Source organism: Drosophila gunungcola, unplaced genomic scaffold (assembly GCF_025200985.1).
Source record: "Drosophila gunungcola strain Sukarami unplaced genomic scaffold, Dgunungcola_SK_2 000022F, whole genome shotgun sequence".
NCBI classification, from domain to species: domain Eukaryota; kingdom Metazoa; phylum Arthropoda; class Insecta; order Diptera; family Drosophilidae; genus Drosophila; species Drosophila gunungcola.
The window spans coordinates 504,160-519,068 of record NW_026453202.1 but is presented as its reverse complement, the minus strand read 5'-3'; the positions used below and the strand labels follow the sequence as shown (position 1 = coordinate 519,068).

The 14,909-nt window shown below is 39.7% G+C and overlaps 1 protein-coding gene across 1 annotated transcript; it reads left to right on the top strand.

Moving 5' to 3' along the window:
* The first annotated feature begins 1,165 nt into the window (after nt 1-1,165).
* Nucleotides 1,166-1,434, top strand: LOC128263854 (uncharacterized). Its single transcript, XM_052999129.1, has one exon. The coding sequence runs from the start codon at nt 1,219-1,221 to the stop codon at nt 1,378-1,380; it is 162 nt and encodes a 53-aa protein (XP_052855089.1). The 5' UTR covers nt 1,166-1,218; the 3' UTR covers nt 1,381-1,434.
* Nucleotides 1,435-14,909: the final 13,475 nt, after the last annotated feature.

Sequence of the window (14,909 nt, the reverse complement as noted above, 5' to 3'; positions counted from 1 at the left end):
CTGCAGAAGGCTGGATACACCAAAAAGCTTGATGTTTGGGTGCCGTATGATTTGACGCAAAAAATCCTTCTGGTCGCCTGCGATAAGCTGCTGAAACGGAACGAAATGGAGCCATTCTCGAAACGGATGGTGACTGACATTAAAAAAAAACGGTCGTGCTCGAAGGCCGGTGAATCGTCCCACACAGTGGCCGGGATTGACGGCCGGGAACAATTTTCTGTGTGTCTGGTGGGATTGGAAAAGAGTCATCCACCATGAGCTGCTCCCAAATGGCCAGACTCTTTGTTCTACCATCTAATGCGAACAGCTGGACCGCTTGAAGCAGGCCAGAAGCGTCCAGAATTGGCCAACAGGAATTGGCCAACGCCAGACCTCACACGTCAGAAGCTACTGGAGCTTTTATGGATGCGACCACCGTATAGATTACTACTCTTTCTTTCCATGGCGAACGCCCTTGGTGGTGTAAAGATGAACTCAAAAGAGTCTTGTGAAAAGTGGCTGTCCGAGTTCTTCGCAAATAAGGAGAGTTGCTTCTGCGAATGTGTATTATGAAGTTGCCGTCTACATGGAAAAAGGTTATCGAACAAAACGGGGCATATTTGATGTAAATCCGATCACTGTAACACTTTTCATAAAGCATTGAATAAAGTGCAAAAAAGCGGAAGAGAGATATTTGATAAACCTATATTTTACTATTTCGACATGCCCTAAATATCGTTTCATACTTGTAGAGAGATTGGTATTTTAAAATTCATCCTGCGACCTTGTTTATTTTTTTTAGGTTCTAGAAATTAAATGAAATTAAAAATTGGGCATATTGAAAACACTTCTATCTATGGCGGTCAAAGTCGAAATCCCCTTAGGCAAATTTTTGTGCCGCTGTAAAATATGTTTTACGATAAAATAAAATATTTGGTTTAAAATAATAAAAACAAATCATTAGAAATGTTTCAAGACGTAATTTATACAATGTATTTCAGAAGTATTGATTGATTTTTGTTGCTGAATAATACAATAGCAAAGATTTATTTAATTTAACATTAAAAGTGTAGAAACAAAAATTACTCAAACATTCTTAAGCTTCAATTGGCACCTTTCTTGACAGTTTGTTTTATCGGATTATTTATTAAATTTTTAAATACAGACATTATTTTACAGAAAATTTATGTCAGAACTCCACTTACATTTTTACGTATTTTGTACGTTTACAAAAACCTAATGCCCTTATTTTGTTATTTTTCAGGTGGGGGCCTCGTCATTGGATCTGCCGTATCTCTACTATTTTTAAAAAGAGGAGCGTGGCCTGCATGGATTGGGGCTGGATTTGGAATCGGCGTCGCATATAGAACATGTGAAAAGAACTTAAATTCTTTTAAGTGAATAAATCTTTGTCGCTTATAAATAAAAATAAACCATTTACATAGCAACAAAAAACGGGCTATGGAGTCGGTTTCCTGGCTGGTGTATGTTTCAGTCCGGCTAGGTCGTTTACACAAAATTGATGTTCGGAAATTTTCTAAAAAGTAAGCCGACTAATAAATGAAAGTTTTCGGGCTTACGTAAAAGTCGTTTAAGTTATTATTTTGCTAGGGAACTACGTGGTTTTTCGGGCAAGTGGCTAGGGCAGTCACATAGCGTATTTGTCTCATATTTTGGAATGACCCGATAAACTTAATTAAGTAAGTGGTTTACAGAGTCAAATATTTTACAAAAGTTAGTGTACATGACTTCTTCAGGAAGATTAATTTAAGGCCATTTATCACAAATGAGCTGAACTCTAAAAGACTAGTGGTGGTTGATCTCCTTATTGATTTTCTAAATCAAGGACTTTAGGTTAATACCTTTGATGTGATATTATTTTTTTTTTAAATAACAGATTGATTTTTTGCACAATTGTCTTTAAAATACATGGAACATTTTTTTTTCCAGAAAACAATTTAATTATCTTTAAAATATAAATATATTGAACATATTGTTTTCCAGAAAACAATTTATTTATCTTTAAAATTAGCTACTTTAAAGCCTGATTAGTTAAATACTCAACAGAAAATCGAGAAACGGAGTTTCGAGTATGCAACGAGTGAACATAATCAGTCCTTAACCGCGGGTTCAGGCACATGTGACTCCTAGTTCTCTACTCATGTTTCTCGAAGCCCTGCATGGCCTGTTCGTCTTGCACTCCTTGCTTCTAATCTTTGACGCTGGTGGCTCTCCCGTAAGCTACTCCTCGCTCTCCTGCTCCGCTGCTGCCGAAGCTCTCACTTGTGGTGCTGCTGTCGGTTTGAACGGCTGCGCTCTTGAGTCTCATTGGCGCCCCAGCGTTTACTCATTAGTTTTACTCTTGCTCTCCTCCGGTATTCTCTCTCTTTTATTCTTATAGGTAAGGTTGCCTACTTTGTTGCAATTGAAAGCTATCGACAGGGGAATATCGCCCTTGGCGATAAAGGTTGGCAGGGCCAAGAAAGGGAGGGGAAGTGTGGAGAGTAAGAGGCGCTCTGGTGGATGGTCAGGAAAGAAAACCTTAATCCGCTCTTAGATTCCACCACCTCCCCTGGCCCAGAAGTATCTCCACCCACACCAAACCATGAGGAACTGCACCCACACCGATAGCTGAATGAGAGCCGAGCGGCTACGTGATGCAAATGGAAGAGGTAAATCGGGAAGAGGAAAAAATCGGGTGATGCTGGTGCTGGGCAGAGGGTATAAATAGGGCTGAAAGGGGTCAGGCCACCACGAGTTCCCAAAAATTTTTACAGCAGCAAGTGGTTCGGGAAATTTGTAGTGAAAATTAATATATATAATATTAAAAGTGAGTTAGATGATGGGGTAGTGGCCATCAATCTAAAGTGTAGTATCAAGATAATATAATGTACATCTTCAGAAAAGGAAACGGGACGAGTTTGGACGACAACCGGGACCGGGAAAAGAAGGCACCGTCAACGAAGAAGTAAGTCCGTTCCAAAGAAAAAATTTAATATAAAAAGAAAAAAAAAGGGAAAGTAAATCTAAAATTTTCCGGTTAAGGTCACCGTTGGCGAAGTAAATAAATAAATAAAAGAAATAAATATAAATTGTACGATATCTGGACCACGCGCCACCGGCTCCGGGCCAGACCACGACAGGAAGAATTATTCTTTTAATCATATACATACCTAAACCCTTTTGAAGTAGCCGCACCACACTGGCACGAGATTTTTTTTGTTGAAATTTTTCTTGTCGACTATAAAACATTATTGCTCTACAAAAAGTTAAAATATGAACGCAGCATTGATGAAAGACTTAAAATAGTTTTAAAGTAAATTAAATAAAACATTCCCTCTTAATATTATTTAAAATTTCGTCCCAATAATTTAAATAAAAGTCGTTCGTCCACCTTAATCTAAGTTTATATGTTAATTTATTGAATTATTTATGCACCACTAAACTTATATATCCCACATACATACATCATATATTGTTTATTAACATATGTCTATATAGAACATTTCTAAATAATATAAGTAGTATTTGTAAGTAAAAAGAATTTGATATAATCAGAATTTCGTGAAACAAGGAAAAGAATATACATTTGCATGAAATTACATATGTATGTCTCGCAGCAGTTGGGATGTAAATTAACAATTAAAGTAAATAACCTACACAACTATATGCGAATGTAGAAAAAGGAAAAGTCTCATGTTAATAAGTTTAGAAACCCCGAGATAAAAATGATCTCAATATTAAACCCCTGGTTGGAGCTCCAAATAGGTAGGGTAATTTAAATGTATAATTATGAATTGATCAATATTTATATATTCGTATATGGGTCAACAATGGTGTAATGAAAATTTAAATCAATTTCAAAGGAAGTGTTGCCGTATGAATTTGACATCGCAGCTGTAGCAAGGGGATGCAAATATATGAGATAAGTTAACTGAAGATATAAAGCATAAATTGAAGATGAACGTTTATGGTTAATAATAAAATTGTAACGTGAGGATGTTGTGCTAAGTGTTCGTCTATGGGGAGGGGGAAATGAGACTGACCCTGGAGTAGGCTGATGATAGCCATCGGAAGGGAGATTTGGCGAAGGATGCATGCCGGATCTCAGGTAGGGTGGGGGTGTCGGAGTACATCACCTAAACTCCAAATTGTCCAGTGCAAGTAAAGTTTCCAGTAACGTCCAATGTTTATCATTATTTATCCTATTTTTGTTTGCATTTTATTTTTGATTACGTTTGATCTTATTGATGTCGTCGGACTGAGATGGCCGATCAGCTGGGCTATTGTGCGGACTGAGGGCTGGGAAGAACCCCACCACGAGATGGACTGGCTAGCCGGCCTTGCCCCATCGAAGGTCCGTAACAATAGATGGCGCCCAAGTTAAAGGCAGGAGTGGATTCGCTGATCCTATCATCCAAAGGGTTGAAAAGGATGCGAATTGCACACCGGTGGGAGTTATAAATAATCAGCCGAGAGGTAGGATCTCGGAAGGGACTTGGTGATTCGGGTACCTCGGTGACTGATGGCCTATGAAGGACCTGATGGTCGGTTCATAGTAGCGCGGTGCCGGGGGGATCTGGAAGCAAAGATGCCCCAAAGTAAATGTAAAATTTTTTTTGTTGAAAGAGATTGGTACGTATCTGACGAACGGAAGAGGGTGCTCGGTAAGGGTGGTTCGGCACTAGCAGGATATATTTCTTCGGCTAGTTAGCGACTATCCCGATGCCTGGTGTGCTATTCGAGTGCCTGGAAAATAAAGCAGAATAATAACCGGAATCAGATATAGTCCAAATAGGGAAAACTTCCCTTACTTACCCGTGATGAGATCAGGATGTGGAATATCGACTGTGAGTGGCCCGTGGGGACCAGAGAAGTCGGCCACGCGTTGCACTTATGGCGGCTCTTCACACCTAGAGCAATCATTTAGTGATGTAAGTAAGGGGAAGTATAGATAATAGAATGGCGAGCGCCCTTGACATCTAGTCTTCTGTTGAAGATGGGATGGTCAACAGCGCTCACCGAGAAACTTGTGCTGGAAATTGAAGACACTGAAATCCGGGGTGAAGTTGGCTCCGGTGAATGTTGAGTTTTTTCCTCCTTGTTGTAGTTGTGAATTTTGTTTGAGTTGTCATTGTGTGTTGTGGATGCGCAGCCGGTTTAAAACTATAAAAAAAAAAATTAAAAGATAAATATTAGTAAAGCATCTAAGTAGAGATAGATTAGGAAAAGTTGATGAGCAAGTATTTTTTAAGGTCAAAGGGGAAAATGGTAGACAGGACTCCTCCGCCAGGGAATCCTCGGAAGGAGCATCAAGAAGGAGACGATGACAGCTGGAATTTGCCAGTAGCATCGAAGGTCCTGCCATCAGAAATCACATCGGCTGTCAATGTGGCCTTAGCCCAGGCTCAGGAGACGCAACGAGGAGGAATGATGGAGTCCATAAGCCGATCTTTGCAAGAGGAGATCCGGCGCGGGTTTATGGAAATGATGATTGCCGTTACCGAGCCAATGGGACCATTGAAGCAGCAAGTAGAGTTGCTACAGGTGCAGGAAGTAGCGAAGGACGGAAGTGATAGCAGGCATAGCAGCAGGCAGGACGAGAAGGACAGGAAGAGCACTGGAACTAAGCCGAAATATTCCACAGGCGTACCTCAAAGCTTCGCCGCATGCACAACGTCCGCAATCCCTAGATACAAAACAGTATTACGCGCAGAACGAACCCATCCAGAGATCTCCTAGGTTCGAGGATGGGCGAGCCTTGCGTCAGCAAGCGGAAAGGGAATCCGAGGGTAGATTTACGAGGTGGGGACGAGTTGAAAAGTGGGAGATATACTTCGATGGAGACCCAAACAAAATGATGGTGGAAGATTTTGTTTTCCGGGTCGAGTTTCTTCGAAGGCAAAGTCGGTGTTCCTGGGATGAGGTCCTCGACAGTTTTCATCACCTGGTCAGGGGCAAAGCGGCCGAGTGGTATTGGCAATTTGTTCGTGAGCGACCGCCCGTGGTTTGGGAAGATCTAAAGGACGAAATTGTGGCCAGATTTCGAGGTGTCGGTGGTGAGTTTGAGCGGCTACGCCCTCTCCATGAACGGCGACAAAGACCTGGGGAATCAGTCGAGGATTATTTCGGAGCCATGCGGCGATTTTCTACCAGACTTACCCAACCCATGTCGGAGTCCGAAATGATCCGGGTGATTAAGAAAGGACTCGCTGAGGATATCGCTCGGTATGTTTACGCAGTTAGGGTACGAAGCGTGGAGCAGCTTCGCGAGGAATGCTTGGAAGTGGAAGACACTTTTGTCAGACGAGAGCCCAGGCCAGCATACCGCCCGTCGCAGAAGTTTTCGTCCTCTGGAAAGAGAGTCGAAGAAATCGTACCGGAACCGGAATCGCAGGACAAGGAAGAAGAGGTGATTATAGAGGAGGCTCACCTGTTGACCAAGCAGAGGATATGTTGTTGGAACTGCGGACAAATTGATCACGGGTTCCGCGTTTGTGTGGCCAAGGAACGCAGAATCTTTTGCTACCGCTGCGGGAAACCGGAACACTTTACTCCGACATGTCCGAATTGTTCGGAAAACGGCCGACCAAGCATGACGAAAGCAGGCGAGCAACGCTTGGGTCAGAAACCTGCGTGGAAGTAGATGATAAGAAAGAAGAAAATTATCAATATATTATTAATAAACAAAATAGAATAGGGATTAATAAATTGAGATTTCTACCAGCAGAGGAAAGAATGAAAAGATATATTGAAGTACGAAACAGGATTTTTGACGCCAGAGAGCTTGAGGGTATGCGGGGAGTCAGCCGCAGGCTTCTAAAGACTCGTTCCCGCTTTAAGAAGAGGCGACAAACGCGCCAGGAGGTGGCTGAAGCAATCCAACGTGGAACGAGAACGGATCCAAGGGTTTTCGCTGAGGTGACCATACACGGCCGGAAGATTGCGGGACTGCTGGATACAGGAGCCTCCGTAAGTCTACTGGGCAAAGACAGTAGGGAGCTGATGGCCAAACTCGGGGTAGAGATGGACAGATATGTGTCTGTCGTTAAAACAGCTGCCGGCGAAGACAGATCCATAATCGGAAAAATAAAGCTTCCTGTCGGATATAAGGGGATTGTAAAGGACATTCTCTTCTACATATGCCCGTACCTGGAACAATCGATGTACTTGGGGATCGATTTCTGGAGATCTTTTGAGTTGGCTCCAGCAGTTCTAGGCGACGAAAACAGCGAATCCAGTCACGCTCAAGTAGCTGAAGTCAAGATGTCCCAGATCAGCCACTATGCGGAAGATAGAAGACAAGAAACGGAGGTAGAAGCTTGGGACCTGGGAAAGAATGAAGCTGAGGAGTTGGAAAGCGTGAAGAAGGAATTTTTGACTTACGAAGAAGCCGGGCTAGGAACGACTGGAGCAGAACAGCACCAGATCCAGCTGGTGGAGGGCGCAGTACCGTTTAAGGATCGTTGTTACCCGCTATCACCAGCGATGCAGGAAGTGGTCTGGAATGAAGTAGACAAAATGCTAGAACTAGGGGTTATAGAGGTTAGTGACAGTCCGTGGAGCAATCGAACAACGGTCGTGCGAAAGCCAGATAAAAAGCAGATTCTGCTTGGACGCGCGGAAACTTAACCAGCTCACCGTAAAGGACGCCTACCCTCTCCCGAGTATCGAAGGCATATTGTCTAGGATCGACCAGACATATTATATATCTAGCGTCGATCTTAAATTTGCGTTCTGGCAAATAAAATTGGAACCGGAAAGTCGGAAGTATACCGCTTTCACAGTAGCCGGACGTCCACTTTACCAATTCGTGATGATGCCTTTCGGCCTCTGCAATGCTGCCCAAAGATTATGTCGACTGATGGACGATCAAACGTATTTGTCTATCTGGACGATCTTCTGGTGATAGCTCCTGACTTCCAGACGCATCTGCAATATCTTCGTTTGGTAGCACAATGCCTGAAACGAGCAAATTTGACGATAGGGTTAAAGAAGTCTAAATTTTGTTTCAAATCTTTAAAACACCTTGGGTTTATCATTGGGGGTGGAAAGCTGCAAATGGATCCAGAAAGAGTCTTGGCCATATAGAAGATTCCTGATCCGAAGAACGTAAAGGAGTTACGAAGCTTCCTAGGTACAGCAGGGTGGTACAGACGATTCATAAAAAACTTTGCATCAATTGCAGCACCGCTAACTGACGCCCTCAAGAAACATCCAAGGGGAAAGTTTTCCTTGACTCCGGAGGCTGTCGAGGCCATAAAGCACTTAAAGATGGCGCTAACTACAGCCCCAGTATTAGTCCATGCTGATTTTAAACGTCCATTCTTTATCCAATGCGACGCCTCTAACTATGGAGTGGGAGCAGTATTGTCCCAGTTGGACGACGAAAATTCAGAACGTCCCGTAGCTTTCTTCTCTTCCAAGCTGAATAAACATCAGATTTTGTATTCCGTCACTGAAAAAGAATGTCTGGGAGCGGTATAAGCAGTTGAAAAGTTTAGGCCTTACGTGGAGCTGATGCCGTTTACTGTGATCACGGACCACGCAAGCCTAAAATGGCTAATGTCCCTCAAGGATCAAAACGGACGTTTGGCAAGGTGGTCTTTAAGGCTTCAGAGTTTCAACTTTAAAATTGAGCATCGCAAGGGAACTGAAAACGTGGTTGCTGACACCCTGTCACGCTGCATAGCGGAGCTGAGTTTCGATTTATCTGATGCCATTGTATTTCAGACGACAGAATTCGAGTCCGCGGAATACCAAGAATTGAGAGAAGAAATTAGTCGAAATATAGCAAAATTGCCTGATTTACGCGTAGATGGAGGATGGAGGTCTTCAAAAGAACGACATTCGAACAACTTGACGACCAAGTAGAAGGCTCAATTTGGAAGCTGTGGATCCCGGCAGGAATAACATCTACACTAATAGTGAACGCGCACGAGGATCACAAAGCTGCACACGGGGGGATGAAGAAGACACTTCATCGTCTGAAACGTCATTTCTACTGGTCGGCTATGACGACACAAGTGCGGGAGTATGTCCGGAATTGCACCAAATGCAAGGAATCAAAACCACCAAATTATCGTTGTCAAGTTGGAATTGGTCAAGAAGTAGTCACGGAACGGCCGTTTCAGAAGATCTATATAGATTTTCTGGGAAAGTATCCCAGGTCCAAAAAGGGACAAGCATATATATTTGTTGTTGTAGATCATTTTTCGAAAATTACCTTTTTAAAAGCGAACAAATTTGGCGTACCTGAGGTAATTCACTCCGAAAATGGGAAACAGTTCGTGTCAAAAATATTCCAAGACATGATCACGGCATTAGGCATTCACCACATGCGTACCGCTGTATATTCACCACAGAGCAACGCAGCCGAGAGGGTAAATCGGACCATTCTAGCTGCAAATAGAACGTATTTAGGAAATGATCATCGAGACTGGGACCTATACTTACCGGAAATTGAAGTGTCGATCCGTGATTCCGTGCATGAGGCCACGGGTGTTACACCGTTATTTGCAGTATTTGGACAACAGATATTCCTAAATGGAAACTGCTACAAACTGGCAAGAAAACTGCAGTCTTTGACAGAACATCAAATAACGACGCTGGATCCAGTAGATAAGCGCCAACTTATCCCCGATCACATTCGGAAGAATCTTCATCAGGCATATGAACGCAGCAGTCAGCGCTATAACAAACGGGCTCGAGTTTTCCAGGCCAAGCCTGGCCAAGAAATCTACAGACGCAATTTCACTCAGAGCAATTTTGGAAAAATGTACAATGCCAAGTTTGCTCGAAAATATGTGAAATGCCGAGTCGTACGCCCTATAGGGAACAATGCCTACGAATTGGAGGATCTGGGGGGGAAGCCTGTTGGGATTTTCCAAGCAAAAGACCTAAAAATGTAAATATAAATAGTGGATGTAGCTGTACACGTACACACGCATACTTACATATAGTGACATGCCCATATTCCTATGAGACTCTGCACATATTTAAGCAACACATACACAGTCCCATAACACCCTGAATATACCCATTACTTTTCGTATCTACGATATACCCTATACTACCCTAGAATTATTCACCCTTGTAACAAGATCCCAAAATCGAAGGCCAACGGAAAATCCCCCAAAACTGTAGACTAAACAACTCACCCCAATTGTCACGTTCACACGTTCAAAGATAATCAAAGTTCGGCTCGCAGACACATAAACTCCTATTTCAATCCAAAGACATTTCAAAGTCGTAAAATCTAAGAGCGCACTTGTATCCAAGAGTCAAGACACTTGAATCCAAGAGTAATTAAAGTTTCACTCAAAAGAAACTTTAAGTTCCTCAGAACAATTTCACAACTCACTCAAATCCCGAAAAGCTCGAGACCGAGGCTTGATCATCAACAGAATCAGATCAGCAAGTTAAGTTCAGTTTGAGACCTCAAAGTAATAGGTCGGTGTTCTTCACTAATAAGTTTAAACTCTGTAAACCATCAGTTGAATAAAATAAAATTATATTTTTTTATTTAATCGGAGTTGCAAACATTTAATTGGCGCAGTCGGTAGGATCTAAAAATAAAGTCCTTTTAAATACGGTACTGATCAACAAAAAGATATACTACACAACTAGTTATCTTGATCAGCGAATTGAATAAAGTGCACTTAAAAAAAGATCCGCAAAAGAATCTACGTGACGTAAAACCTACGAGTGGTCATAAGACATCCAAAAAATCCAATTCGGTCAGAAATAAAAACATTCTGAAAATAAAATTACGTGACATAAAACCTACGAGTAGTCATAAAACATCCAAAAATCCAATTCGGTCAGATATAAACATTTTAAGAAGCCCAAAACACAAACCCAAGAAAAGATGGCAGTCCAACAATTATCAGAGATCCATCTGAACCAGTTATTGGGTCAGATCAAGGAGCTACAGTACTTCGATGGAACACCAGGAAAACTCTCAGGATTCATCAACGAAGTCAAATATTTGTTACAACTGTACCCAACCCAAGAACCAAGACAGGCACATGTCATTTTCGGAGCAATAAGAAGAGTGATAGTCGACACAGCAGCAGAAACCGTCGCACAATCTGGAGCCAATAACTGGCTAACAACGAAGACAGCTTTAATCACCGCCTTCAAAGATCATAGGCCCTACGAAACAATCATCAAGAAGCTGGCGGAAACACAATTCAAAGGGAGTCTTAGTAAGTTTATAAGCGAATTAGAAAAACAGTATAGGAATGTGTTCGATAAATTAGAATTAGAATCTGATCCATCAGATAAAATCAATTACACAAGAATGTTGGATAGAACAGTTCATATTACCATTGATCGAAAACTTCCCGATCGCATGTATATGTCACTAGCAAGAAAAGATATAACCAGTATTCCAAAATTAAAACAAGCATCTATGGAGTTAGGATTTTATGATGCAAATCCAGAAGAAGAATATACACAAAATAGAAACAACAATAAAAATCATAGGAATAAAGGAAAATATCAGAGTAATAATCAAAGATATTACGATAATCAAAGAAATTTAAGTTCGTACTACAATTCAAATTCAAATTCTAATTCTAATGCAACAACTTCCCAGAATAACCAAAATCAATATCAACAACGTCCCATTCCCCACATTTGCACGGCAATTACCAAACATTTAGAAACAGTTTGAATCAAGCCAGATTACAAAATCCGAATAACCATCAAAATTCAAATGATCAGGCTAATACAAATAGATTTAGTGGTGCCCCAGTAAAAAGACAGAGGGAAAGTCAAAGTGGCCAAAATAGGATGGATGTAAATTTTCATCAAACTGCCTCGGAGACCGAAGACACAATCCATATGTAAAAATTGCCTTTCAGAATAAATTTTATAAGGGAATGATAGACACAGGATCATCAATCAACATAATGAATAAAAATTTTGCTAAATTAAAAGAGACAAAAGAAGATTTAAAAGTGTATACTATTAGAGGTCCGGTAAAAATACATAAAAGTATCATAGTAAAACCAAGCGTAACATGTCCATCAGAACAAAAATTTTATTTACATAAATTCTCTGATAAGTATGATATCCTGTTAGGTCGAAATTACCTAGAAGCTGCTAAACCAAAAATTGATTATGAAAACAAAACAATTAAATTAGGCCCAAAAACATATAATTTCCGATACAACGATGAGGACATGGAAGAAGATAAGACCGCACAGGAGTGCCTTAATCTACCTTCTACAGAAGATCAATCGGTAAACTTCGCGATCCATAATGATTTACGCGAAAACAATGAATTTAGGCTAGAACATCTGAATAGCGAGGAGATTGAAAGTTTAAAGAAAGTTCTATTTGAATATGGTGACATTCAGTACAGAGAAGGTGAAAATTTGACTTTCACAAGTACTATTAAACTTACAATCCAAACTCAGCATGAAGATCCAGTTTATCGTAAGCCATATAAATACCCCCAGAGCGTTGATGAGGAAGTAAATAGGCAAATCGAAGAAATGATAGAGCAGGGAATAATTCGTAAGTCGAAATCTCCTTACTGTTCACCTATTTGGGTCGTTCCAAAAAAGACAGACGCGTCTGGCAAGAAAAAATTTAGGTTGGTTGTAGATTATAGGAATTTAAACGAAATCACTATCAATGATAAATTTCCAATTCCTAGAATGGACGAGATCCTTGACAAATTAGGAAAATGCCAGTATTTCACAACCATAGATTTAGCTAAAGGATTTCATCAAATCCAAATGGACAACAAGTCAATCGCAAAAACCGCATTTTCTACGAAACATGGTCATTACGAGTACACTCGAATGCCATTCGGCCTTAAGAATGCCCCCGCAACTTTTCAAAGATGTATGAACAACCTTTTGGAAGATTTAATCTACAAAGATTGTTTAGTTTATTTAGACGATATAATAATTTTTTCACTTCATTGGAAGAACACATCTTATCTCTAAAGAAAGTTTTTAAAAAACTAAGGGATGCAAACTTAAAGTTACAATTGGATAAATGTGAATTCATGAAAAGAGAAACAGAATTCCTAGGTCATGTTGTAACCACTAATGGTATCAAACCCAATCCAAATAAAACCAATGCTATCACAAATTTCCCACTACCAAAGACTCCAAAACAAATAAAATCATTTTTAATATTATGTGGATTCTATCGTAAGTTCATTCCAAACTTCGCTAACATAGTTAAACCCATGACCATTAAATTGAAAAAAGGAACAACAATAGACACAGAAAACAAAGATTACATAGCAGCATTTGAAAGGTTAAAAGTACTTATTACATCAGATCCGATTTTAATCTACCCTGATTTTAGTAAAACTTTTTCCTTAACTACTGACGCTAGTAATATTGCCATCGGTGCAGTCTTGTCTCAAAATCATAAACCCGTTTGTTATGCTAGTAGGACATTGAATGAGCATGAAATAAACTATGCCACTATAGAAAAAGAACTTCTAGCTATAGTTTGGGCGACAAAATATTTCAGATCATACCTATTTGGGAGATCTTTTGAAATACTTAGTGATCATAAACCCCCTGTCTGGCTTAATAATATTAAAGAACCAAATATGAAACTTCAAAGATGGAAAATTAAATTAAACGAATTTGATTATAAGATTAAGTATCTTCCCGGAAAAGAAAATTATGTAGCAGATGCATTATCGCGTACCAAAATAGAAGAACTAATGCTTGGCGAAGTTGCCAATAGTGTAGATGCAACCATACATAGCGCTTCTGAAGATAATCTTAATTATATATCCATCACCGAACGACCATTCAATTATTTCTCTAGACAAATAGAATTAGAGAAAGGAGATAACGATGAAACTGAGGTAAAGCCTTATTTTCACAAATTAAAAATCAAAATAACTTACAAAGAAATGACAGATGACTTTGCTAAAAACATCATTAAAGAATATGTATGCACTAAGAAAAGCGCAATTTATTTCCATAATGATGATGATTTCTTAACATTCCAAAGGGCATACGTACAAATAATAAGTCCCAACAATTTGACGAAACTGGTAAAATGCACGCTTATATTAAAAGATATTTTGACTTATGCCGAATTCAAAAATATGATATTAAAAATGCATAAAGAACTTCTACACCCGGGAATCGAAAAAACTATCAACGGGTTTAAAGAAGAACATTACTATCCAGATAGCCAAAAGTTAATACAAAATATAATTAATGAATGTGAAATCTGCAACATTGCAAAAACAGAACACAGAAATACAAAACTATCATTTGAAATAACTCCAGAAATACTTAACGCAAGAGAACGATATGTCATTGATTTCTATATGGTCGGTAACCAACAATTTTTATCTTGTATCGACATTTATTCGAAATTCGCTACTTTAATTGAAGTGAAAAGTAGAGATTGGCTAGAAGCAAAAATAGCCATAATGAAGGTATTTAACGACATGGGAAAACCACAAGAAATCAAAGCAGACAAAGATTCAGCATTTATGTGTATAGCCTTGCAAAACTGGTTAAAATCTGAAGGAGTAGATATATCAGTAACAACTAGCAAAAATGGTGTATCTGATGTAGAAAGATTTCATAAGACAGTAAATGAAAAATTGAGAATTATTAGTAACGAAAACAATATAGAGGACCGGTGTACAAAATTCGAAGTACACAACACGACTAATAGAACTCCCGCAGATATTTTCCTATACGCAGGTACTCCAGATATTAACACTCAACAAAATAAAATCAATAAAATAGACAGGCTAAATGAAAATAGACACGATTTTGAAGTTAATACGAAATATAGACAAGCACCATTAGTTAAAACTAAGATTACCAATCCTTTCAAGAAAACAGGTTTAATAAGACAGGTTGACAACAAACACTTTGAAGAAACAAATATAGGCAGGAAAATCACACATTATAAGTCAA

Coding starts and splice junctions, on each gene's coding strand:
- LOC128263854 (XM_052999129.1), top strand. CDS start 1,219: ATGCCCTTATTTTGTTATTTTTCAGGTGGGGGCCTCGTCATTGGATCT.